The sequence below is a fragment of the Heptranchias perlo genome, chromosome 40 (genome assembly GCF_035084215.1).
Source record: "Heptranchias perlo isolate sHepPer1 chromosome 40, sHepPer1.hap1, whole genome shotgun sequence".
Lineage (NCBI taxonomy): Eukaryota > Metazoa > Chordata > Chondrichthyes > Hexanchiformes > Hexanchidae > Heptranchias > Heptranchias perlo.
The window spans coordinates 14,458,581-14,484,625 of NC_090364.1; the positions used below are offsets into that span (position 1 = coordinate 14,458,581).

The 26,045-nt window shown below is 47.8% G+C and overlaps 1 protein-coding gene across 3 annotated transcripts in view; it reads right to left on the bottom strand.

Annotated features, from left to right (window-relative positions):
- Window positions 1–25,479, bottom strand: part of LOC137305732 (transcription factor AP-4-like) — a 35,143-nt gene extending 9,664 nt beyond the window's left edge. For 2 of the 3 annotated variants that reach the window (XM_067974668.1, XM_067974667.1), the window contains exons 1-5: window positions 25,242–25,479; window positions 17,617–17,782; window positions 15,870–15,968; window positions 8,974–9,120; window positions 4,802–4,945 (exon numbers count right to left, since the gene is read on the bottom strand). In XM_067974668.1, coding sequence (XP_067830769.1) covers window positions 4,802–4,945; window positions 8,974–9,120; window positions 15,870–15,968; window positions 17,617–17,782; window positions 25,242–25,318 — 633 coding nt within the window. In that variant the 5' untranslated portion in view covers window positions 25,319–25,479. Of the gene's footprint in view, window positions 1–4,801; window positions 4,946–8,973; window positions 9,121–15,869; window positions 15,969–17,616; window positions 17,783–24,940; window positions 25,059–25,241 lie in introns of those variants that run through there. The other variant, XM_067974669.1, reaches the window with a different exon arrangement.
- Between the last annotated feature and the right edge of the window lie 566 nt (window positions 25,480–26,045).

Sequence of the window (26,045 nt, forward strand, 5' to 3'; positions counted from 1 at the left end):
CTGTAACAAGCACTCGGAAAATCCGCCCGGTAACAGCAACCTCTCTACGGGAAACGTTATTCAGATGGTCACTTTGCTCTTTGAGCATCTTCAGACCAGATCCCAACGGACAAGGGAGCAGGGAGGTTTCAGAGAGATAAAAGTGAGCTGGGGTGGGGGGGATGGGAATAGGGGTGGGATGGGGGTGGGGGGATGGGATGGGTGGGAGGGATGGGATGGGGGTGGGGGATGGGATGGGTGGGAGGGATGGGATGGGGGTGGGGGATGGGATGGGTGGGAGGGATGGGATGGGGTGGGGGGGTGGGATGGGAATAGGGGTGGGATAGGGGTGGGGGGATGGGATGGGGGTGGGGGGGTGGGATGGGTGGGAGGGATGGGATGGGGTGGGGGTGGGGGGATGGGATGGGTGGGATGGGATGGGGGTGGGGGGATGGGATGGGGGTGGGGGGATGGGATGGGTGGGAGGGATGGGATGGGATGGGATGGGATGGGTGGGAGGGATGGGTGGGGGGGTGGGGGTGGGGGGATGGGATGGGATGGGGGTGGGGGGATGGGATGGGGTGGGGGGATGGGATGGGGGTGGGGGGATGGGGTGGGGTGGGGGGATGGGATGGGGGATGGGATGGGGGGATGGGATGGGGGGATGGGATGGATGGGATGGGGGTGGGGGATGGGATTGGGGTGGGGGGATGGGATGGGAATAGGGGTGGGATGGGGGTGGGGAGGCAGGGGAGAGTTGGACCCAAACATCGACTTATTTTTAAACTGATCAGTGGTAGAGACGGGAGAAGGAAGCAGGCAGGTGAGGGGTCACACGCAGTCGAAACATCCGACACATGAATAAAGTTGAAGTCAACAAGGGTCTGAAGGAGCAACAAGGAATGCCCCAAGATCCCAGTGGGGAATTGCACTGCTTAGTGTGAGACTGAGGGACATAGGAACAGGAGGAGGCCATTCAGCCCCTCGAGCCTGTTCCGCCATTCAATTAGATCATGGCTGATCTGTATATTAACTCCATCTACCCACCTTGATTCCGTAACCCTTAATACCCTTGCCTAACAAAAATCTATCAATCTCAGTTTTGAAATTTTCAATTGACCCCCAGCCTCAACAGCTTTTTGTGGGAGAGAGTTCCAGATTTCCACTCCCCTTTGTGTGAAGAAGTGCTTCCTGACATCACCCCTGAACAGCCTAGCATTAATTTTAAGGTTATTCCCCCTTGTTCTGGACTCTCCCACCAGAGGAAATAGTTTCTCTCTATCTACCCTGTCAAATATTTTAATCGTCTTAAACACCTCAATTAGATCATCCCTTTAATCTTCTATACTCGAGGGAATACAAGCCTAGTCTGTGCAACCTGGCCTCATAATTTAACCCTTTTAGCTCCACTGAGCTGTGCAGACCAGGAAGGTCCCACAGTGCGATCCCTGGCCTGTAGTGATCTCGGCCGAGGAAACAGCGAGAGGGTTACAATCAGCCTCGGCCACCACCCCCTCCCCTACCCCTGAGCTATGGAGGGGAGTGGGGAAAATTAGGAAGCGGTTGAGAAACTGAGCTCAGATTGGGGCAGGCAGCAAGGCCGCTGGGTTGGAAATCAGCAGCGTGTGAAAGCTGCAGACAGAGAATGAGCCAGCAGGCGAGCAGAGATGGGAGGAGGCACTGCAGGAGCAGCTGTCGGAGAGCAGGAGGAGGAGAGCTACAGATCAGACTGGAGGGAGGAGCTAGGCCAAGCTGGCAGGAGATCACAGAACACTGCAGCAGCAGCTGGGATCATATTTAGTTACCAGAGAGAATCTAAACCCGAGTTACAGAGTCGAAGGGACAGAGACCTCGCAGCAGGTCACCAGGCAGTCCTCTCCACTCAGGAAGGTTAACCTTATAAGGAAAGTCAGGGGGAGGGTGGAGGGAACATCCTACAGTACAATTCTCCCATCCTCCACAAACATTCCAGCAACCCTGATTATTACACAAACTCAATTCTATAGGAATTGGGAATACACGAACTGCAGCGGTTCAAGAAGGCGGCTCACCACCACCTTCTCAAGGGCAATTAGGGATGGGCAATAAATGCCGGCCTCGCCAGCGACGCCCACATCCCGTGAATGAATAACAAAAAAAGGTGCACAGGAGGCTTGATGACATCATTGGCCTAGCAACAGTGAAGGATTTATTGTGACCTTAACTCAAGCCTGGCATTAACTCACTTTGCTCCATACAATCCTGGGTATCCTCGTCTGCCACCCTCCCCCCTACATCACCACCAGCCATGCCCCTCCCCTCCAGGACCCCCCTCCGTTAAATAGAGAACTATAAAATCAGTTTTACATAAAAATACAGCACGGAAACAGGCCATTCGGCCCAACTGGTCCATGCTGGTGTTTATGCTCCACACGAGCCTCCTCCCTCCCCTCTTCATCTCACCCTATCAGCATATCCTTCTATTCCTTTCTCCCTCATGTGTTTATCTAGCTTCCCCTTAAATGCATCCATGTTATTCGCCTCAACTACTCCCTGTGGTAGTGAGTTCCACATTCTCACCACTCTCTGGGTAAAGAAGTTTCTCCTGAAATCTCTGGTGGATTTATTAGTGACTATCTGATCTTTAGGTCTCCTAGTTTTGGTTTCCCTATGAATGAAAACACGTTCTCTACATCTATTCTATCAAATCCCTTCATAATCTTAAAGACCTCTATCAGGTCACCTTTCAGCATCCTCTTTTCTAGAGAAAAGAGCCCCAGCCTGTTCAGTCTTTCCCGATAGTTGTAGCCTCTCAGTTCTGGTATCATCCTTGTCAGTCTTTTTTTTGCACCTTCTCCAGTGCCTCTATATCCTATTTATAATATGGAGACTAGAACTGTGCAGAAAAATCCAAGTGTGGTCTAACCAAGGTTCTATACAAGTTTAACATAACTTCTCTGCTGGTCAATTGCATCCCTCTGGAAATGAACCCCAGTACTTGGTTTGCTTTTTTGTGACCTTATTAACCTGCGTCGCTACTTTTCATGAATCGTGTATCTATATCCCACTTAGCCCTATTTTTCAAGGAGTAGGCGGCCTCCTTATTCTTCCTACCAAAATGCACCAACTCAGTTTTTACCAATTTTTTAGTGGAGAATCAGCAGAAACTAATTTCTCCTTGAATTTGAGGGGGGGGGACAAAAATAATTGAATTTTCCCATTTGTTTTCTTACGAAAATCAGATCTGGACCTGAGCGTGAGTTGTATCCACGACAACAGCACGCACACTGCAAGCTGTGTGTGCCTCACTGAGGCCACTGATAAGGTGGGCGAGGGTCTCTGAAGCTGATTTTCAGCAGGAAAAGAACCGATGGCTGTGCGATTTGCTGTGAGGGCTGTAGTCTTTATAGTGCAACAAACCTCTTCTCATTCCCGGTTAGCTGGAGAGCAGAGACAGCAGTGCAGTGAGACAATCACCACCTGAAGACTTGAGGTCATCACTCAGAGGCTGGCTCGGGTCACGCACCAAAGCAATGCTTACTAAAATCAAAAATAGCAGCGGTTCCCTCCCCCTCACCTTCCTGTTCAAGATCTCCATCTGCTTTTATTATCTCACCTCCAGATAGCACTCATAAAATCGGCAAAAGAGCCAGAGGGGGAGATGAGGAGAATTTTTTCGTTACGCAGCGAGCTGTTATGATCCGGAATGCACTGCCTGAAAAGGCGGTGGAAGCAGATTCAATAGTAACTTTCAAAAGGGAATCGGATAAATACTTAAAAAGGAGAAATTTGCAGGGCTGTGGGGAAAGAGCAAGGGAGTGGGACTAATTGGAGAGCTCTTTCAAAGAGCCGGCACAGGCACGATGGGCCGAACGGCCTCCTTCTGCGCAGTATGCTTCTATGATCATAGTGGCAGGGAAGTGACTGGGTTCTTCAATTTGACTTTTAATTTTTAAAAAAACTATCTAGGGGTGAAACCCGAGTCTGACCGTGAGGCCCATAAAACAGTATCTACGAGCGATGCAGAGAATTGTGGGTTTTCATTCAGTTTGACCGTGTGTTATTTTTTTTAAAAAGTAAGTCCCCCGCCAATCTTCTTGAATTTAGTCACATTCCAAATAAATTGATGCTGATTTTTCTATGAATTTACCCTGGTATTTTGGGCTCCAACTTTTTCTCCCTGTCGATCTCCTTCCTGTATTTTTACGCTCAAACTAAAACCTGAGAAAACCCCAAGTTTTAAATTAAAGCCCGACTTATGCCTTTTCTAAATAAGCCAGTAAGAAGACACTGGGTTACCCCAGTGTCATCAAATAAAAGCCAAACAAAAGCGGCCCCCTTTTTTTTAAGAGGGGTACAAACAATAAAGAACCAAACCGTAAAATAAAAACAGAAACTTATAAACTTAAATAATAATGTTGTTGCTGGTATCCAGTATAACTCCAGTCCCTGCGGTGCCCACCGGTCGCGGAAGGCCTCAAGCGTACCGGCAGACACTGAGTGCTCCTTCTCCAGGGCCTCTCAGGCGCGGACAAGGCCGCGGAAGAGAGGCAGGCAGCCAGAGTGACCCCCTCTCCCCCACCCCACGGGCCTCGTCCAGCATGGAGCTGTGATCAGGCCCACGATGAGATCCTCCGACTTGCCTGCACCCCCACCCTGCTCCCCCAGCACCAAGTGGCCAAAGATCAGGAGCGAGGGACTGAAGTGCAGCCAGAAGTCGAGGAGCAGCCTCCATCAAAGAGGGGCTGCGGCCTTGCGCAGCGAGCCAGAATATGGAACGCGCTCTCGTCCAGGTAGCGATGATTCCAGGCGGCCCGGGAGGCGGTGGGGTTCGAGGACGTACCTGCGCTGTGCTGATAGTTCTCTGTTGCTCCTCCACCAGCTGTCGTCGGCGTTCCAGCACCTTGTCGTGCTCCTGCTGTAGTTGGGCCTGTTGGAGGATCTCCTTCAGCTTCCCGGGCTGTAGCTGCGATTCCAGGGCTCTCACCTGCAAAAAGCCCAACAGGCAGGAAGGGCGATGAGTTGGTGCTCGACGCGATTTCATTGAATCATGGAATGATACAGAAGGAGGCCATTCGGCCCATCGCGCCCGTGCCGGCTCTTTAAAAGAGCTATCCAATTAGTCCCACTCCCCCTGCCCTTTCCCCAGAGCCCTGCAAATCTTTCCCCTTCAAGCGTCTGGGAGAGTTTCAATGGTTGCAAGATTTGGCTGATGTGTGCTGGGTGTGAGAACGACTGTCCAGATGTGGAGATTCTGGAATATCACTCTCCCCATTTTTAAATACTTTTCTCAACATTAATTGAGAGAACAACGAGCAGAGACGCTGCGGTTCGCTGCAGGGTCGCTGCGGTTCGCTGCAGGGTCGCTGCGGTTCGCTGCAGGGTCGCTGCGGTTCGCTGCAGGGTCGCTGCGGTTCGCTGAGGTTCACTGCAGGGTCGCTGCGGTTCGCTGAGGTTCACTGCAGGGTCGCTGCGGTTCGCTGCAGGGTCGATGGGCTTAGGGATTAACTGCAAAATACGGCAGAAAATGTCAAACAAAAATGGAAAATAGCCCAAACACTCAGCAGATCTGTCAGCACCTGTGGAGAGAGCAGATAAGTTCATGTTCTGGGTGAAGACCCTTCTTCAGAACTATAAATATTCCATGCTTCACTCTCTCTCTGTTATTCTGCTTTATCCATTTATACCATCTCTGGACCCATCCTTTGTTTCTATACTTGTCACATTTCCGTAGGAAGAACGAGGAGAGGCAATATAAACTAGAGGGCATAATTCTAAAAGGGGTGCAGGAGCAGAGAGATCTGGGGGTTTGTGTGCACAAATCGGTGAAGGTGGCAGGGCAGGTTGAGAAAACTGTTAAAAAAGAACGGGATCCTGGGTTTTATAAATAGAGGCATAGAGTACAAAAGCAAGGAGGTCATGATGAACCTTTATAAAACACAGGTTCGGCCACAACTGGAGTATTGTGTCCAGTTCTGGGCACCGCACTTTAGCAAAGATGTGAAGGCCTTAGAGAGGGTGCAGAAGAGATTTGCTAGAATGATTCCAAGGATGAGGGACTTTAGTTACTTGGATAGACTGGAGAAGCTGGGGTTGTTCTCCTTGGAACAGAGACGGTTGCGAGGAGATTTGATAGAGGTATTCAAAATCATGAATGGTCTGGACAGAGTAGATAGAGAGAAACTGTTCCCAATGGTGGAAGGGTCAAGAACCAGAGGACATAGATTTAAAGTGATTGGCAAAAGAACCAAAGGTGACATGAGGATAAACCTTTTTACACAGCGAGTGGTTAGGATCTGGAATGCACTGCCCGAGGGGGTGGTGGAGGCAGAGTCAATCATGGCCTTCAAAAGGGAACCGGATAAGTACTTGAAAGTAAAAAATTCGCAGAACTACGGGGATAGGCCAGGGGAGTGGGACTAGCTGGATTGCTCTTGCATAGAGCCAACATGGACTCGATGGGCCGAATGGCCTCCTTCCATGCTGTAACCTTTCGATGATTAATTAACACCCTTTTTTGCCTTGCACCATCAGACCTTTTGTAATTTATCACTTTTCACTTTTACCCTCCACCAGATCATAATCCTTCCCTTTCGTTCTTTCCCTCCCTCTTATATTCTCACTTTTCCCTGGCTGTGTATTTGCTTAAAAGCTGTTCATCTCTAACATTTCCCAGTTCTGACGAAAGGCATTCGAGCTGAAACGTTAACTCTGTTTCTTTCTCCACAGATGTTGCCTGACTCACTGAGTATTTCCAGCATTTTCTGTTTTTATTTCAGATTTCCAGCATCCGCAGTATTTTGCTTTTGATTTAATGGAACTGGTCCTCTTGTACATACGCACATCCAGGGAGGGTCAGAAGGGAGAGAGAGGGAGAGAGAGAGAGAGAATAGAGAGACAGAGAGAATAGAGAGAGGGAGAGATACACTCAGAGAAAAAGAGAGACACCCAGAGAGCGAGGGAGAGAGGGAGAGAAAGAAAGAAAGAGAATAGAGAGAGACACCCAGGGAGAGAGACACCCAGAGAGAGGGAAGGTAGTCAGCCTGCACAATTGTTTCCAATTTGCTGAATCCCGTCCCTGCGGATGTTACTGCCTCGTTTATGGGCAAACACACACTGCAGCAAATGTGTTAGTTCAGTGGTTTTTCAATCATGAGATAACTGGTTTCTACAGACACTTTCTGGCTGTGTCTACCAACACCTGCTTCAGTCACATGATTGTTGCTGCTGTTTGATCCTTGCTGTTGATGGGGCTGCACCTCAGCATCGTCCACTCTGTGTCACAAAATAGAGCTCCGTGCTGGTCGGTTTGTGTGTGTCAGTGTGAATGTGTCTGTGTGTGTGTGAATCCGTGAGTGTGTGAATCTGGGTGTGTGAGAATGTGTCTGTGTCTATGTGTGTCTGTTTGTGTGTGTCGTATCCATGTGGGTGTGCGTGTGGGTGTGCGTGTGGGTGTGCGTAAGTGTGCGTGTGGGTGTGCGTGTGGGGGCTGCACACACATCACGCGGCTATAACCAACGCTCAAAACGTTTGCTGTGTCCATTCCTGGAGTTTGCTCCAATCTGGGGAGGAGGAGCCAATATGCCTGTTCAGGTATCTGAATATGGCCACCTTAAGGCACCAACCCGCAGTACAGCGTCTGCTACACCACCAACCCGCAGTACAGTGTCTGCTACACCACCAACCCGCAGTACAGCGTCTGCTACACCACCAACCCGCAGTACAGTGTCTGCTACACCTCCAACCCACAGTACAGCGTCTGCTACACCACCAACCCGCAGCACAGCGTCTGCTACACCACCAACCCGCAGTACAGCGTCTGCTACACCACCAACCCGCAGTACAGTGTCTGCTACACCACCAACCGGCAGCATTTATTCCTTTGATGACAGTTCCCCACGTGGTGAATTCCCAATCTCAGCTGGAGCCGAGGGGACCAGTATCCTTCACAGGGATACAGGCAGGAAGCGAGCGAGGCTCAGACACATCCCCAGACCCGAGAGCAGCCCGGACGCACGGGATCTCAATCTGTAGACGGATTGTGGATGAACACAAGGAACATAGAATCATAGAAATTTACGGCACAGAAGGAGGCCATTCGGCCCATCGTGTCTGTGCCAGCCATGAAAAAGAACAATCCAACCTAATCCCACTTTCCAGCACTTGGTCTGTAGCCCTGTAGGTTACGGCACTTCAAGTGCACATCCAAGTACTTTTTAAATGCAAAGAGTGTTTCTGCCTCTATCACCCTTTCAGGCAGTGAGTTCCAGACCCCCACCACCCTCTGGGTGAAAACATTTCTCCTCAGCTCCCCTCTAATCCTTCTACCAATCACTTTAAATCTATGCCTCCTGGTCACTGACCCCTCTGCTAAGGGAAATAGGTCCTTCATATCTACTTTATCTAGGCCCCTCATCATTTTATACACCTCAATTAAATCTCCCCTCAGCCTCCTTTGTTCCAAAGGAAACAACCCCAGCCGATCCAATCTTTCCTCATAGCTAAAATTCTCCAGTCCTGGCAACATCCTCATAAATCTCCTCTGTACCCTCTCTAGTGCAATCACATCTTTCCTGTAATGTGGTGACCAGAACTGTACACAGTACTCAAGCTGTGGCCTAACCAGTGTTTTGTACAGTTAACCTCCCTGCTCTTATATTCTATGCCTCGGCTAATAAAGGAAAGTATCCCGTATGCCTTCTTAACCACTTTATCTACCTGTCCTGCTACCTTCAGGGATCTGTGGACATGCACTCCAAGGTCCCTCACTTCCTCTACACCTCTCAGTATCCTCCCATTTATTGTGTACTCCCTTGCCTTGTTTGCCCTCCCCAAATTCATTACCTCACACTTCTCCGGATTGAATTCCATTTGCCACTTTTCTGCCCACCTGACCAGTCCATTGATATCTTCCTGCAGTCTACAGCTTTCTTCCTCACTATCAATCACACGGCCAATTTTTGGACCATTATCACTGACCAGGTGGCACCGGGGCCCAAAGGAAAAGGGACAGACCTTCTCTTCGAGAGTGTTGCGCATCTGTCGCTCCTTCTCCAGCTGCTGCCTCAGTTCCGCAAGTTCTTCGTCCGCAGAATCTGGAGAACCGATTCCTTCGTCGGATTCATCGCCCCTCTTTCGTTTCGGGGAGGAGCCCGTGTATTCCTGGGTGGGGGAAGAGACACAGGTGTCCAAGGCTAACTTAGCAAGACAGACACTAGAATACACACACAGGAACACTGGCCACGGCGCATATTCCACAGACTCTTACTCTTCTTTTTTTTAAAAAATCATCCAAGGGGAGTGATGGCGAGAGAGTGAAGCTCTTCCCATTTCACACATCCAGCGCAAAGCACTCCCAGATCAGATGTACCACGGGCCAGATGCAGAGTACAAGCTCCCTCTACCCTGCCCCATTCCTTCAAGCGAGAGCTGGCTCCTTTCCTGGCTGGGGCAGAGATCACCTCATATGAAAAGGTAGGCACTGCATAGAATGATCAGGGCCAGAATGGACCAGTCTCCTGGACTGGTTTCGATCGCCATGGGTCGGAGTTGGGGGAGGGGGGGTCGGAGAGGAATTTCTCACATTTGCCCCCTCAAATAGGCCTGTGTTTCTAATCTGGTTTTTCACCTCTCCCTGGAGATGACCTGGTGTGAGGTGGGGAGTGTATTTATTGTGATGGTATCACAATGGTGTGGGACAGGCTGGATGGACCAGGGGGTCTTTTCCTGTCCTGTCATTATTCCTATCTTCGTACCAACCATGCCTCAGCTCCAACCCCAGACGAGTTGCCCGAATGCAGGACATTTATTCATATCCTCACTCCACCCATCCTGCGGCCTGTTTCAGTGAGGTTGCCAATTAGTCCAGAATTGGGGGTGCTTTTGCACTGTAGGGTTTCCATTCCCCAAACTCATGTCAAATAGAACCCTCACCGCCTATTGGCACAAGGGAACTTTCAGCCCGTCAGTCTGGGCTGGATTTAAACCCACAGCCCCAGAGACGAAAGGCCAGTATCGAACCCACTGCGCTGCTCAGTTCCCCACCCCCCCCGTTTTGAGAAGCTTTTCCCCTTTCTTGAAAAACACAATCCCTTCTCCACAATGTGTGATTTGTGACTGAGGCAGCAAACGGGGACCTCCCCCACTGCTTCAGACTTCCATCACTCTGCCTGCTGGCGAAGAGAGCAGCAGTGACTGGGGGGGGAGGGTTAAAGGAGAGGGGGGGACTCCGTCTCCCTCCAGGGACGAGCCTGGCCTCCACTCGGCTCTTCCCCGGGCTGGGGTTCTGAGGTCTGTAACCGTACATGTTCAGGATGGCAGAGTGGGACCCGAGGACAGGCAACTCCCTACCACTGCTGACAGGGATAAGATGTTTACTCCACATAGAGTCAGTGTGTGGGGTCCACTCACAGACACCACTTCCATTTAACAGCTCAACTATTCTGTTCCTGGTGCTACAAAATTATGAAAGGGTTTGATAGGGTAGACGTAGAGAAGATGTTTCCACTTGTGGGGGAAATGGAAAGCTAGGGGCCATAAATGTAAGATAGTCATTAATAAATCCAATAAGGAATTCAGGAGAAACTTCTTTACCCAGAGAGTGGTGAGAACGTGGAACTCGCTCCCACAAAGAGTGGTTGAGGGGAATAACAGATGCATTTAAGAGGAAGCTGGATAAATACATGAGGGAGAAAGGGAATAGAAGGATATGATGATAGGGTGAGATGTAATAAGGTGGGAGGAGGCTCGTGTGGAGCCGAAACACCAGAATAGACCTGTTGGGCCGAATGGCCTGTTTTTGTGCTGTACGTTCTACGTAATTCTATGTAAAACCTGTGGTAGAGAGCAGCCAGTTTAAGTAAATCGGCCCTTTAGGAGCGTATTCACCTCGCTGGGGTTTTCTGCTGCTCTTGTTCTAAAGCCAGGCTGCAGTTTTCAGTGTGACAGCTGAGCAAACAGATGTGCTTTCTACCCCAGTGAGTCACTCAGCACACACACACACCAACAAAGCATTTTTGGGCGGCAGAACGAAAATCTAATCGGTACATCTTTATGTAGCTATTTTTTTTTCCCCCCTTCTTCAGTTTGCTCAAGATTAGCCTCTTCTCTGAGGAGGATGATGGGAAAAGCAGCAGATTGCGCCAATTCAGAGCCCCTCCCATGCACAGAATAACAGACTGCGAGCAGGTTCTGTTATCCGCTGATCTTTAAACAATGTACTTATCTGGCTTCCCCTTAAAGTTATCTATGATATTTGCCTCAACTACTCCTTGTGGTAGCGAGTTCCACATTCTCACCACTCTCTGGATAAATAAGTTTCTCCTGAATTCCCTATTGGATTTATTAGTGACTATCTTATATTTATGGCCCCTAGTTTCGGTCTCCCCCACAAGTGGGGATATCTTCTCTGCGTCTATCCTATCAAACCCCATCATTATTTTAAAGACCTCTATTAGGTCACTCCTAATTAGGTTGCACTTTAACCTCCCTTTAGTGCTGTCCTTACCCGGTCTGGCCGATATGTGACTTCAGTCTCACCCCAGTATGGTTGACTCTTAACTAACTTCTGAATTGGCCTAGAAAGCCACTCAGAAGTGTCAAACCGCCACACTGCAGCGGTTCAAGAAGGCGGCCCACCGCCACCTTCTCTGGGCAACTAGGGAGGGGCAACAAATGCCAGCCTTGCCCGCGACGCCCACATCCCGAGAACGCCTTAAAAACAAAACACAGCGGCACTGAGGCCAATCAGCCACCATCCCTAGACTGAGATGGGCCGAGTCAGCACAGAGAGCGTAGATGGAACCAGGAACCTCCTTGGAACTCACACTGAGCCCTCTGAAGAGGGGGAAAGTCATGGCCCCGCCAGTTATTTCAATAAGTGGTGACAGAGCTGGTTTCACTAGAACAAACTAAATGAGAATCTAAATGTAGGGGTAATGACTGCACTGTGGGGTGGGAAGGGAGGGGAGGGGGGGGGAAGTCTTGGGATGTAAGAAAGAAAGAAAGAATTTGCATTTATATAGCGCCTTTCACGACCGCAGGCCGTCCCAAAGTGCTTTATGGCCAATGAAGTACTTTTGAAGTGTAGTCACTGCACGGCAGCCAATTTGTGCACAGCAAGATCCCACGGACAGCAATGTGATAATGGCCAGATAATATGTTTTTTTAAAAGTGATGTTGGTTGAGGGATATTGGGCAGGAAGACTCTGCTCTTCTTCGAAATAGTGCCTTGGGCTCTTTTACGTCCACCTGCGAGGGCAGACGGGGCCTCGGTTTAACGCCTCATCCAAAAGGCTGCACCTCCGACAGTGCAGCACTCCCTCGGCCGAGATTATGTTCTCCGGTCTCTGGAGTGGGCGAGGTTCCTGGATGTGGGAGCACTGAGAGGGCGATGCTGGGTGTGGCATTGGTGAGAAAAAATAACTTGCAGTGGTGAGGTGTGTGTGGGGGGAGGTGGGAGGCGGGAGAGAAGAGGGGAAGGCTCCCAACTGTGCGGAAAGCTGCATTCCCATCGAGAGAGAGGGGGAGAGAGAGAGAGAGTGCAGGCTAGATCTTAGAAATCTAGGGCAGAATAGAGCAGTGCCATTTATCTTGGAGCTGAAACCAGGAGGTCCTACAGATAAATGAGCAATAGCGCCATCCACCTAGGAGACCAACTTTGGAAGACTCAAATCAGAGATAAGGGAAATGGTAAGTTGTGGCAGCAGAGTGGGAGCTCCGAGGGAATTCAGGACCTATATAATAAAATCCTCCACGATGTGCTCACGGAAAGTCAAAAAATACACTGCACAATAAATTGTTCTTCACCTAAACTGTTAGGTGTGTGTTCCCTTAAGGCTACAAAGTCTCACTGCTGTTAAGTAAACACTGGGTCATATAGAGATCAATGAAGTGGCTGCTTCTATTAAATAAACACTGGGTGAATTTATACCGATGTTCATTAAGAGACTGCAGACAACCTGCCTCTGGTATTTTATATTCCTGGAGAGGCCCTTTTTTTATATATACTTTCCTTTAAAGTGTGACATAAAGTTGAGTCTGACAAACATTAGATGTACCGATCTAGGTCGGCGCCCCTGGCACTGTGGCTCAGTGGGTAGCACTCTCGCCTCGGAGTCAGAAGGTTCTGGGTTCAAGTCCCTCCCAAGAGGCTTGAGCACAAAATCCAGACGGACACTCCCAGTGCAGTCAGAGGTGCCGTCTTTTGGATGAGACATTAAACCAAGGCTCTGTCTGCCCTCTCAGATGGATGCAGAAGATCCCATGGCAGTATTTTGAAGAAGAGCAGGAGAGTTCTCCCTGGTGTCCTGGGCCAATATTTATCCCTCAACTAACACCAAAAAACAGATGATATGGTCATTATCACATTGCTGTTTTGTGGGATCTTGCTGTCCCCAAATTGGCTGCCGCGTTTCCTACATTACAACAGTGACTACACTTCAAAAATACTTCAATAGTATTAAAGCATTTTGGGACATCCTGAGGTCCTGAAAGGCGATGCAAGTCTTTTTAATCTTTCTTTCATTGCTCGCAGGGTATTGTCTCTCCCTTACCAGTCCTTCACGTTGCTGTTTCTCTCGCTTTACATGGGCCAGCTGGTCATAACGGCTTTCACACCGCAGATGGCAGCTGACAAGTGGGGGAGAGAGCCAGGCGACAGTCCGTAGGTACCATTGGTGGGTGGAGGATGCCAGTCAGGGGAGGGCCAACATCACGCAGCAAGAAGTGAGCACATCGGGAAAAAAACCAATGTGAATCATAGAAAGTTACGGCACAGATTGAGGACATTCGGCCCATCGTGTACGTGCCGGCTGAAAAAGAGCCATCCAGCCTAATCCCACTTTCCAGCACTTGGTCTGTAGCCCTGTAGGTTACGGCACTTCAGGCGCACATCCAGGTACATTTTAAATGAGTTGAGGGTTTCTGCCTCTACCACCCTTTCAGGCAGTGAGTTCCAGACCCCCACCACCCTCTGGGTGAAAAAGTTTCTCCTCAGCTCCCCTCTAATCCTTCTACCAAATACTTTAAATCTATGCCCTCTGCTAAGGGAAATAGGTCCTCCCTATCCACTCTATCCAGTCCAGTCATAATTTTATACACCTCAATTAAATGTCCCCTCAGCCTCCTTTGTTTCAAAGAAAACAACCCCAGCCTATCCAATCTTTTCTCATAGCTAAAATTCTCCAGTCCTGGCAACATCCTCGTAAATCTCCTCTGTAGCCTCTCTAGTGCAATCACATCTTTCCTGTAATGTGGTGACCAGAACTGTACACAGTACTCAAGCTGTGGCCTAACCAATGTTTTATACAGTTCCAGCATAACCTCCCTGCTCTTATATTCTATGCCTCGGCTAACAAAGGAAAGTATCCCGTATGCCTTTTTAACCACCTTGTCTACCTGTCCTGCTACCTTCAGAGATCTGTGGACATGCACTCCAAGGTCCCTCACTTCCTCTACACCTCTCAGTATCCTCCCATTTATTGTGTGTTCCCTTACCTTGTTTGCCCTCCCCAAATGCATTACCTCACACTTCTCTGGATTGAATTCCATTTGCCACTTTTCTGCCCACCTGACCAGTCCATTGATATCTTCCTGCAGTCTACAGCTTTCCTCCTCACTATCAACCATATGGCCAATTTTTGTATCATCTGCAAACTTCTTGATCAAGCCCCCCACATTCAAGTCCAGATCATTGAAGCATGAAGTGGTGGCACATAGCGCTACCTGCCTTGCATAGAATGTTACAGCACAGACACAGGCCATTCGGCCCCACAGGTCCATGCCGACGTTTATGCTCCACACGAGCCTCCTGCCACTCATTTCATCTAACCCTATCAGCATATCCCTCATGTACTTATCTAGCTTCAAAAAGGCTAATGGAATGTTAGCCTTTATAACTAGAGGGCTAGAATATAAAGGGGAGGAAGTTTTGCTACAGCTATACAAAGCCCTGGTTAGACCACATCTGGAGTACTGTGTACAGTTCTGGGCACCGCACCTTAGGAAGGATATATTGGCCTTGGAAGGAGTGCAGTGCAGATTCACCAGAATGTTACCAGGGCTCCAAGGGTTAAATTATGAGGAGAGATTCAATAAACTAGGCCTGTATTCCCTGGAATATAGAAGGTTAAGGGGGGATTGGATTGAGGTTTTTAGGATTTTGAAAGGAATTGATAGGGTAGATGGAGAGAAACTTTTTCCACTGGTGGGGGAGTCTAGGACAAAGGGAACAGAACCTCAAAATCAGAGCCAGGCCATTCAGGAGAGAAGTTAGAAACACTTCTTCACACAAAGGGTGGGAGAAGTGTGGAATTCTCTCCCACAAAAAGCAGCAGATACTCGCCCAATTAATCATTTAAATCTGAGATCGATAGATTTTTGCTAGCCGAGGGTATTAAGGGATATGGAGCCAAGGCGGGTGAATGGAGTTAGGATACAGATCAGCCACGATCTCATTGAATGGCGGGACAGGCCCGAGGGGCTGAATGGCCTACTCCTGCTCCTATGTTCCCCTTAAATGCATCTATACTATTCACCTCAGCTATGCATCTATACTATTCACCTCAGCTACTCCTTGTGGTAGTGAGTTCCACATTCTCACCACTCTCTGGGTAAAGAAGTTTCTCCGGAATTCCCTATTGGATTTATTGGTGACCATCTTATATTTATGGCCCCTAGTTTTGGTGTCCCCCTTGTAGATGCAAACTGTGGGAGCTGGAAGGACTCAAACATTAGTACATGGGGACGGTTAAACCTATTACATGAATCTAACTGTGTACCAGGACCTTCCTGTAAGCACAGGAGTTGCAGGCTCTCTCTAATATATATAAATATAAACCTTAGTTAGCTGGACAGTACGTCTAATAATAACGAAAGCTTCAGGCTCCATGTCAACCTCCTGCCCCACTCACCTGTACGAGTCTCTTTAGATGTGCGTTCTGCTGCATCAATCGGGTCTTGTCCTCCTCCAAAGCGAAGATGTACTCAGCGGTTTGTTGCAGGATCGCTGCCTGTCGGGAGAGAGGTTTGAAAATATTCCCGTTCCTAAACCTCAATTGTATAACTTAATCTACAACAACAACTTGCATTTATATAGCACCTTTAACGCAGTAAAACGTCCCCAGGTGCTTCACAGGAGCGATTATCAGACAAAATTTGACACTGAGCCACATAAGGAGAGGTGACCAAAAGCTTAGTCAAAGAGAGAGGTTTTTAAGGAGCGTCTTAAGGAGGTAGAGAGCTTTAGGGAGGGAATTCCAGAGCTTAGGGCCTAGGCAGCTGAAAGCATGACCACCAATGGTGGAGTGATGTAAGGGAAATATAGGTTTGGAAGATATTTAGGGGAACCAGGCTTGAAAAGATTAAACAGTCAAAGCTCGAGCTGAAATTGCTAAGTCGCCAAATAGACTGATTTTGAATCAACTTACTGAGACTGCAGGACGACTAACAGCCATGAGTATTCTGTTATTGCAAACTGTGGGGGCAGGGGGGGAAGAACACAATGATATCTTCACTCCTTCAGACATATTAGAATGCTGAAGCTAGCTAGAACTCCCGTCAGCCTATAGGGTGATCCATCAACTGCAGGAGCTAAGGAACACTGTGCTAAGAATAAGGAGAGATAAAGGGGTTACAAGGTCCTGTCCCATCTGGACAAGAACGTGTTGCTTTGGGGAATACTTGATTGGATGTATTTTGCCGCAGTTCCTTCTTTTGGGGTATAACTGGAGGAGTCTGAGACATTGTTAGTTTGGAGCGAGAAGCAGACACACCTACTACCCAGAATGGAACGGGTAATATAATTCTGTACTGACAATCACAGTGTAGGTACTTGCCTGTGTTGATCCTTGTGTGAAGTTAATAAAGTATCACAATATCCAATTGGAGACAAGTCGAATCTTTTTGACAGCGATGAAAATCGGGGACGCGCAAGAGGCTGGAACTGGGGAACCGCACTGCCGTGGGGGGACACGGTAAATACAAGGACCACATGCTCCCCCACAGGGTGACTTGTGAGCTGGTTTAGGAATGGGATCAAAGGAGCCAACAGGGGGGAGGGTGCATGATGCAAGGAGACACGAGAAAGAGAATAACATCTTTCCAATGTCCAATTCCCTGCCTTCCTATCCTGAAGCTAGTGACTCCTTGAAGGGTTACAGGCCTCCGGTACCTTCATATGTGAGGCTAGTCAGCGTCAGCAGGCTAATCCATCATGACAGCATCAGGACTAAGCCTGAACCAGTCGTCACCCACTATTCAGCTGGAATCACTGGACCGCAGGCAGGAGTAGGAACCCAAATCTTCCCCTCCCTTGCACCAGGGGCACCACGATCAGTTACAGGACCCGTACTGCTCACCAACCTGGGACCTCTCCGGGCCGCAGGGCTCAGCGGTACACCAGGGCAGTGCGTTAACCCACGGAGCCAGCAGGGGGTGCGAGAAAATCACCAGCATGAGAAAAGAAGACTTGAAACTTCACCGAAACACCCAAAACGAGTTCCGGAGAAGTGATTAAGAGTCTTAGAAGGAGCGCACTGCACAATCCTCCAATTAATAACAGGAAAACCCTTTGTTTGGCAGCAGGCTGGACACACCATGAGTACAATGGATGGAAGGAAGGAAGGAAGGGGAACTTGAATCCTCAAGGTGCTAACAAACCTTGCTGAGCTTCTCCCCGTCCGTGTGAGGGAGCAGGACTTTCAGGGACTGGAAGCCAGCGTTGATGCTCTGCATGCGGCGGCGCTCATTGCTGTTGGCGATTTCCCTGCGGATCCGCCGATCGTGATCCCGCTGGCTCTCCGGTGTCAACGGAATGTTTGAGAGACTGTATTTCAAAACGAGAGAGAGAGAGAGAGAGAACACACGCTGTGACAGGAAGCTCAGGACCACACCAGTCATTGTCATTTTCATTTCAATCTTTCTCCCTCGCCACAAAACTTAGCGATTGTCACCAGGTAGCGGCAGAGGGAATTAACCCTTTCACCTCCAACCAACCCCACTACCCTCTGCCGCAAACTACAGGCTTTTAAAAACAAACCTTGGCGTCATCTAACATCCATCTATCCATCTATCTATCTATTTATATTTCTCTCTATCAATCCTCTATCTAGTCCTCTCTCCTACTTTTTCCGATCTTGGTGAGGCGTTGGCCCCTCTCCTGGGTTTATCAATGAAACCTCCATGAGACGGGAATCACTATTCCATCCCTTTCTGTCCCTGTATCCAGCCACTCCACAGTCAGTTCCGAGCCTGGCCAGATTAATTCATTACATCCCAACACACACAAAAGTATATTTTAAACAGCAGAGGGATCAGGTCACTGAATTTGAAATTCCAAACACTTACCGTCCTTTTGAGTAATAAAGTTCTTCCTAACACTGGCTTCAAATGTTACTTTCACCAGTTTAAATTGATATCCTGTGTTCTTAGGTCCCTGGCTTGATTTAAATGGATATTCTGAGTTTACTATTTGACAAAGATCGGTGATTGTTGAGCTGGTTTCTCTAATGAATTAATCTGGCCAGGCTCGGAACTGACTGTGGAGTGGCTGGATACAGGGACAGAAAGGGATGGAAAAGTGATTCCCGTCTCATGGAGGTTTCATTGATAAACCCAGGAGAGGGGCCAACGCCTCACCAAGATCGGAAAAAGTAGGAGAGAGGACTAGATAGAGGATTGATAGAGAGAGATATAAATAGATTATATCTCATAGATCATCCTTTCTGCACTTGGGACCAGGCTCGCTGCTCGTCTCTGCACCTTCTCCAGTACGAGGTGGGATGGTGACCGGGGTGGGCCATGGGATTCCAACTTGCTTTGATCAGCACTTTGTAAAGTTTGAGTATAACCTCTGTGCAAATTAGGGAGGGAAATAATCCAGCTTCTGGGAGCAACAAATGACCTTTCTTCACAAACAACTAAACAGAAAGGATTTCGTACAGGGGAGCAAATACAATAGTTCCTTCTGGCTAATAAGGCTAATGGAATGTTGGCCTTTATATCTAGAGGACTAGAGTACAAGGGGGCAGAAGTTATGCTGCAGCTATACAAAACCCTGGTTAGACCGCACCTGGAGTACTGTGAGCAGTTCTGGGCACCGCACCTTCGGAAGGACATATTGGCCTTGGAGGGAGTGCAGCGTAGGTTTACTAGAATGATACCCGGACTTCAAGGGTTAAGTTACAAGGAGAGATTACACAAATTGGGGTTGTATTCTCTGGAGTTTCGAAGGTTAAGGGGTGATCTGATCAAAGTTTATAAGATATTAAGGGGAACAGATAGGGTGGATAGAGAGAAACTATTTCCACTGGTTGGGGATTCTAGGAGTAGGGGGCACAGTCTAAAAATTAGAGCCAGACCTTTCAGGAGTGAGATTAGAAAACATTTCTACACACAAAGGTTGGTAGAAGTTTGGAACTCTCTTCCGCAAACGGCAATTGACACTAGCTCAATTGCTAAATTTAAATCTGAGATGGATAGCTTTTTGGCAACCAAAGGTATTAAGGGATATGGGCCAAAGGCAGGTATATGGAGTTAGATCACAGATCAGCCATGATCTTATCAAATGGCGGAGCAGGCACGAGGGGCTGAATGGCCTACTCCTGTTCCTATGTTCCTAGTTCCCTTAACTCAGGGTCCACAGTCTCACTCCCCTTCTCCCCCACCTATACTTCTGACGAATTAGCCAGATCCTGAAGTGTTGTCATGGGGATCTCAGTAAGGTATAGTGTGTCAAATGTTTGTATCACTGTACGTACAATTACTGATCCTTACAAACTCAGCTTCTGTCTTGTGTCACGTGAAGTTGGGTGAGAGGAGGCTCGTGTGGAGCATAAACACTGGCATGGACCAGTTGGGCCGAATGGCCTGTTTCCCTGCTGTACATTCTATGTGATTCTATGTAATCTGGAGGGAGTACTTTGAGCTATAATGAAGTATTGGCAGTTACAGATCTGTCACTGCGGGTGGGAGCAATTTAAGGTGATGAATTAAGAGTATCACACAAGAAGCAGATCACACATTAGTGAAGTGTACTGGCTGAAGTCTGATTTGCTACAGTGCACTGGTAGCAAATTCTAAATAAGCCCAGTGACAACATTGTCTTAGAACCAGCCCGCCCCCCCTCTCCTCCCTCGTCCCCCTCCCCTCCTCTCCCTCATCCCCCTCCCCCCTCTCTCCTTCTGCTCCCCGCTCTCCCCTCCCCCTCCCCTCCCTGCCCCCTCCCCTCCCTGTCCCCTCCTCTCCCTTCCCCCTCTCCCTTCCTCCCCCTCCCCCTCCCCACATTTTCACTGCACATTTGATGCAAAAACGAAACCAGCATTTGGACAAGTCCAAGTTGCTTATCAGTGAGCTTTGGAGACACCCTGCACACAGGGTCCCCATCTTGAGGTTGGCTCCGTGCCAGAATTCCTTTTGGAGGCACTCCAACATTTGGAAAAGCAGCCAAAGTCTCGAGCGGCAAACACAACATCCGCCCCAGGAGATCCCAGCAAATAAACTAACAGCTGTTTGCAGATACTGGCCGGACAGTGCCAGCAGAGGATTGTTAACAGCAACACTGCTAAAATCGGAGGCTCCGAAATACTGAGATACGTTTCACAAATCTTTTCTTTTCTGTGTTTGTCGAACACAACAATGAAATTCCAATCAAAATCACAAGACAAGATCACAAACACAATACTGCCGCAGTCGGGCTCGTGTCATCAAAATGAAACAGTGCACATGTTCTTCCTCTCTAGAATTGAAGACATTGTCTTTTTATTCCTCTCCCAAATCTTCTTCATCCTTCTCTTGAAAGCACCGATCCACATTGGGATTCACTTCCATAGGCTCTGGCTGCCCCCTCGCACCTCTCATAAGTGAATCTAAACATTGGAACAGGAGCAGGCCCTTCAGCCCCTCGAGCTTGTTCCACCATTCAATGTACCGTAACTCTGTTTACCTGCCTTAGCTTCATATCCCCTTATACCCCTCCCATCAGAAATCTATCGATCTCAATCTCAAAACTCCAATTGTCCCAGTATCCACAGCCTTTTGGGGGAACGTAGGAACATAGAAACAGGAGTAGGCCATTTAGCCCCTCGAGCCTGTTCCGCCATTCAGTGAGATCATGGCTGATCTGTGACCTAACTCCATATACCCGCCTTAGCCCCATATCCCTTAATACCTTTGGTTAACAAAAATCTATCAATCTCAGATTTAAAATTAACAATTGAGCTAGCATCAACCGCCGTTTGTGGAAGAGAGTTCCAAACTTCTACCACCCTTTGTGTGTAGAAGTGTTTCCTAACTTCACTCCTGAAAGTCCTGGCTCTAATTTTTAGGCTATGTCCCCTAGTCCTAGACTCCCCAATCAGCGGGAATAGTTTCTCTCTATCTACCCTATCAGTTCCCCTTAATATCTTGAAAACTTCAATCAAATCACCCCATAATCTTCTAAATTCCAGGGAATCCAGCCCTAGTTTGTGTAATCTCTCCTCGTAATTTAACCAGGTATCATTCTAGTAAATCTACGCTGCACTCCCTCCAAGGCCAATATATCCTTCCTAAGGTGCGGTGCCCAGAACTGAACACTTTACTCCAGGTGTGGTCTAACCAGGGCTTTGTATAGCTGTAGCATAACTTCTACCCCCTTGTATTCTAGTTCTCTAGATATAAAGGCCAGCATTCCATTAGCCTTTCTGATTATTTTCTGTACCTGTCCATGACATTTTAATGATCTATGTACATGGACCCCTAAGTCTCTTTGGACCTCCACTGTTTCGAGCTTTTCACCATTTTGAAAGTACTCTGATCTCTCTTTCATAGGTCCAAAGTGGATGACCTCACACTTGCCTACATTGAAATCCATTTGCCACAGTTTTGTCCATTCACTTAATCTATTAATATCTCTCCGTAATTTTATGCTTCCATCTACACTGCTGCCTATCTTTGTGTCATCAGCAAATTTGGATATGTGGCTCTCTGTCTCTTCATCTAAGTCGTTAATAAATACAGTGAATAGTTGAGGCCCCGACACAGATCTAGTCACATCCTGCCAATTTGAGTACCTGCCCATTATCCCGACTCTCTGCCTCCTGCCGCTCAGCCAATTTCCTAACCAGGTCAATAATTTGCCCTCAATTCCATGAGCTTCAAGTTTAGCTAACAGTCTCTTATGAGGGACTTTATCAAATGCCTTCTGGAAGTCCATATAAACAACATCCGTAGACATTCCCCTGTCCACTACTTTAGTCACCTCTTCAAAAAATTCAATCAGGTTCGTCAGGCATGACCTACCCTGGGAGATTTCTACTACCCTTTGTGTGAAAAAGTGCTTCCTGATTTTACTCCTACGTGGCCTAGCTCTAATTTTAAGATTATGTTCCCTTGTTTTTGATTCCCCCACCAGAGGAAATAGTTTCTCCGTATCTACCCCATCGAATCCTTTTGTCTTTTTAAACACTGCAATCAGATTGTCCCTCAGGGGAGGGAATACATGCCTAGTCAATGCAACCTGTCCCCATAATTTAATTCTTTAAGCTCTGGTATCATTCTGGTGAATCTGCACTGCACCCCCTCCAAGGCCAATATATCCTTCCTGAGGTGCAGTGCCCAGAACTGAACGCAGTCTCCAGATGGGGTTGGACCAAGGCTCTAAACGATGAGTGTTGACGGATTATTTGAACGTGTAGTTGTTACATTGCCAATATGCTTCTGAGACATGGGATCATGGAAAGGTTACAGCACGGAAGGAGGCCCTTCGGCCCATCGGGTCCGCGCCAGCTCTATGCAAGAGCAATCCAGCTAGTCCCACTCCTCCGACATAGATCAGATTCAATCCCCAGTCTAATGCCAGTTATTTAGGGTGACAGTGTGGGCACAATAATGGATCTTAACACCTCCTGGTTGGTAGGGAAAAGAATAGGAAAAAAAATAATCAGCCGAGGCTCCTGCTCTTGACGACTAACCAGTGCAATTTGTGTGACCATCACAGGGGAAGACCACACTTGACTATGATATCCCCGATGGCTGAATACTCTGCTGATAATATATAGGTTTATGCATGGAAGTAGCCACTCACACAGGGTACTGCAGAACTGGCAGCGCCCATGGGACCATCCCCACCTTTGGGAAATGAGGTGAGGAGGAAGGATGAAAATGGGGGAAAATCCCTAAGGAGCTGCTACAGCATAATCCCTTTCCAATTGTTCATAATCCAACTGTAACAACGTTTTTTGTTTACGTTTGGAAAAATAGCCAAAATATGCAGAATTGAAGAGTTTAAGGAAATTGGTAAAAAAAAAGAGGAAAATGTTTTTAGTTGTTAAGATCTGGAATGCGCTGCCTGAAAGGGCGGTGGAAGCAGATTCAATAGTAACTTTCAAACGGGAATTGGATAAATACTTGAAGGGGGAAAATTTTGCAGGGCTATGGGGAAAGAGCAGGGGACTAATTGGACAGGTCTTTCAAAAGAGCCGACACAGGCAGGATGGGCCGAATGGCCTCCTTCTGTGCTGTACCAAGTCTAGTGATTCGATGCATTTCGTACAAGGCATCATAAAGAAGGTAATAAACTTTTTTTTAAAAAAAATAAAGAAAGGTGATGAAGGTGACGAACGTTCTATTAAGAGGATACTGCCTGTCGGTGGAATCGACTGTATCCGGAGGGTTTGAGTGTCAACACAAGCTCAGCCCACAAGAGTGTAAACAAAAACCAAGTAGTCCGAAGCACACAAGAGTTCACGCCCCCTCGCATTGCTGCCCATCACCATCAGACTACAGCTCCAACAGCCAATCGGATTCGCCAACCGTCTAGTCAATTTCAGCCCCATTCATAAAATTCACTATATGCCCCCCTCCAAAACTTCTTCAATGAGTTCCATTGCCAGCTGGAAATATGATTGCATTCGATTAATTCCGGTTACACAGTTTTTTAAAAAAAACATAGAATTTGTTTTGTCTCTTTAATATTGTTGATTTTTTTTTCAAAAATTCATATTCATAATAAATGCATTAAAACAACAGTTTAATCTCGGTGGGAGGGGAGGTTCATTATATATATTTTTTTTAAATCACCATTTTATTGGACAAGTAGTCAAGCTTTAAAAATTCTGTTGAAAAAACAACCAACAATAATGTTTATCATATTTTTATGATCTTAAAATTAAACTATCTCAGTTGCATTTTAAGGTGCCTTCCCTCTCAAAAAAATAACATGAATGAATGGAAAATGTGAGTTGGAGAAGTTTAATGATCAATATATTTAAATTTAAGACGATATGTAATGGTTGTTCCCGGACTGGGGCCGCTTTCCCTCCGCGCTGGCAAAACCTTAGTGCGCGGCGACTTGGAAACAACGGCATTGGGATTCGGAATGGGAACATTTTTTGGGGGGGGGGGCGGGGGGGAAGCAAGAATTTGATTAAAGAAGCGTCTTCAAACCTAACTGCACCGAAAGGCAAAACATTCCGCACAGATTGGGAACTCATCTAAACATAGGAACACAATTCTTTTTAACCCCGGGGACGCAAGAGGAGAAATGCAGCAACAAGCGAGCAGATTAAAAATGCCTACTCACGGGGCTTGCACGCAGTTCCCACTATCAGAGCAACAACAACAAAAAAAAAACAACACAACACACGGGCGCCCTGCTCCTACATCAAATCCTAGCAACAAAAAAAAAATCGGTTGGATTTTTATTTGCAAAAAAAAAAATCGAAAATAGTGGGGGGGGGGGGAAACGTAACTTTTGCTTCCTTTAGAAATCAGAGCGAATTTGCAAAAAGTGGGAGGATCCACATTACAAAACAAATAGACACAGAGGGGCGGCCATGATCTGGGAGACAAGAGGAGCAAAATATATTAAAAATTACAACCGAGGAGATGGCCACGTGCGCGGCGCGTTCCGGCCGCCGTTTGGAACGTTAATACATTATTGAAGATTCCAAACTTTGGAAACAATCATCGGGAGATTCCAAAATGGAACGTTTGGTGATCCGACCTGGGATTCCCACGTGGTCGACTGTTTCAAATTTGCATCTCCTTCCTTCCCATTGATGCAAGGTCCCCGTCTCCCCAATTTATCTTTATTTCCGTGCGAGCTTTAATCACCAAAATGTTTCCCGACCTCTGATGTTGTATTTCGGTTAGAAAGAGCTGCCCCCTCCCCCCTTCCTTCTCCTGTTATTCACCACCCCCCTCCTCCCTTCCCCACGTGTGGATCGCGTTTAAATCCCCCTCTTCTGATCGTTCTCCATTGATACATTGTTTCTGAAATAAACAAACTCATCATGGATACACACCTACACAAGCCTCCAATCACTTCCTTCTCTGCCTTGCGGAATTCTTGCAGTGTTTTCTGCCCCGCGTAATAAGCCATCGATCCCTTTGATTTCACCCAGTTTTCAAAAACAAAACAAAGCGGTTGTTTCGCAGACTTGCGTGGTTTTTTTGTTAAAAAAAAAAGATCGGGGGGTTTGGAGTTGTAGTAAAAACATTCAGCAATGGCGGGAAACAGCTGGGACCTCGTGGTCAGCTGGAGCCGCAGAACCACTTTCTGCTTCCGCACAGCTCGCCTGGGTGGCGGCCGGCGGGTCCTAGAGCCCGTCGTTCGCGCTGCCGCTGCCGCCGCCGCTCTGGGTGGTTTGCAGTTTGCAGCATCGTTTTGGCAGTGTAGGGGACGTACTGTATTAATAATCGCTTTATTGATTAGATTGCTGCACCAGCACCAAGGAGTTTATAGGCGGGTTAATTCAAACCGATCACTGGGGAGAAACACTTTTGGGTTAAAATTGCGCCCTGTTTTGAGTTATGCCCCTCTGGTTTATTATCACACTCTGCCTTCAACGGCATGAACGAGGTTGGCAGCAAACTGGGAATAACACGGACAAAGTCGGGTTTGTGTTGCAGAAGCAGTTGTGCGCGACCAAAATAGGCTCCTCGGGCCCCTTCGATCAGCGGCGTGTCGCCATCGGAGACAAAGGCGGGTCAGAGCAGCTGAACCGCTTCCATCTGTTCGCGTTCCGGCCATCGGGACTTCTGCTGTCGCAGACTCTAGGTTTCCTGAGCGGAATAGTCATTGTCCGTGATGTTAATGCAGAGCCTGC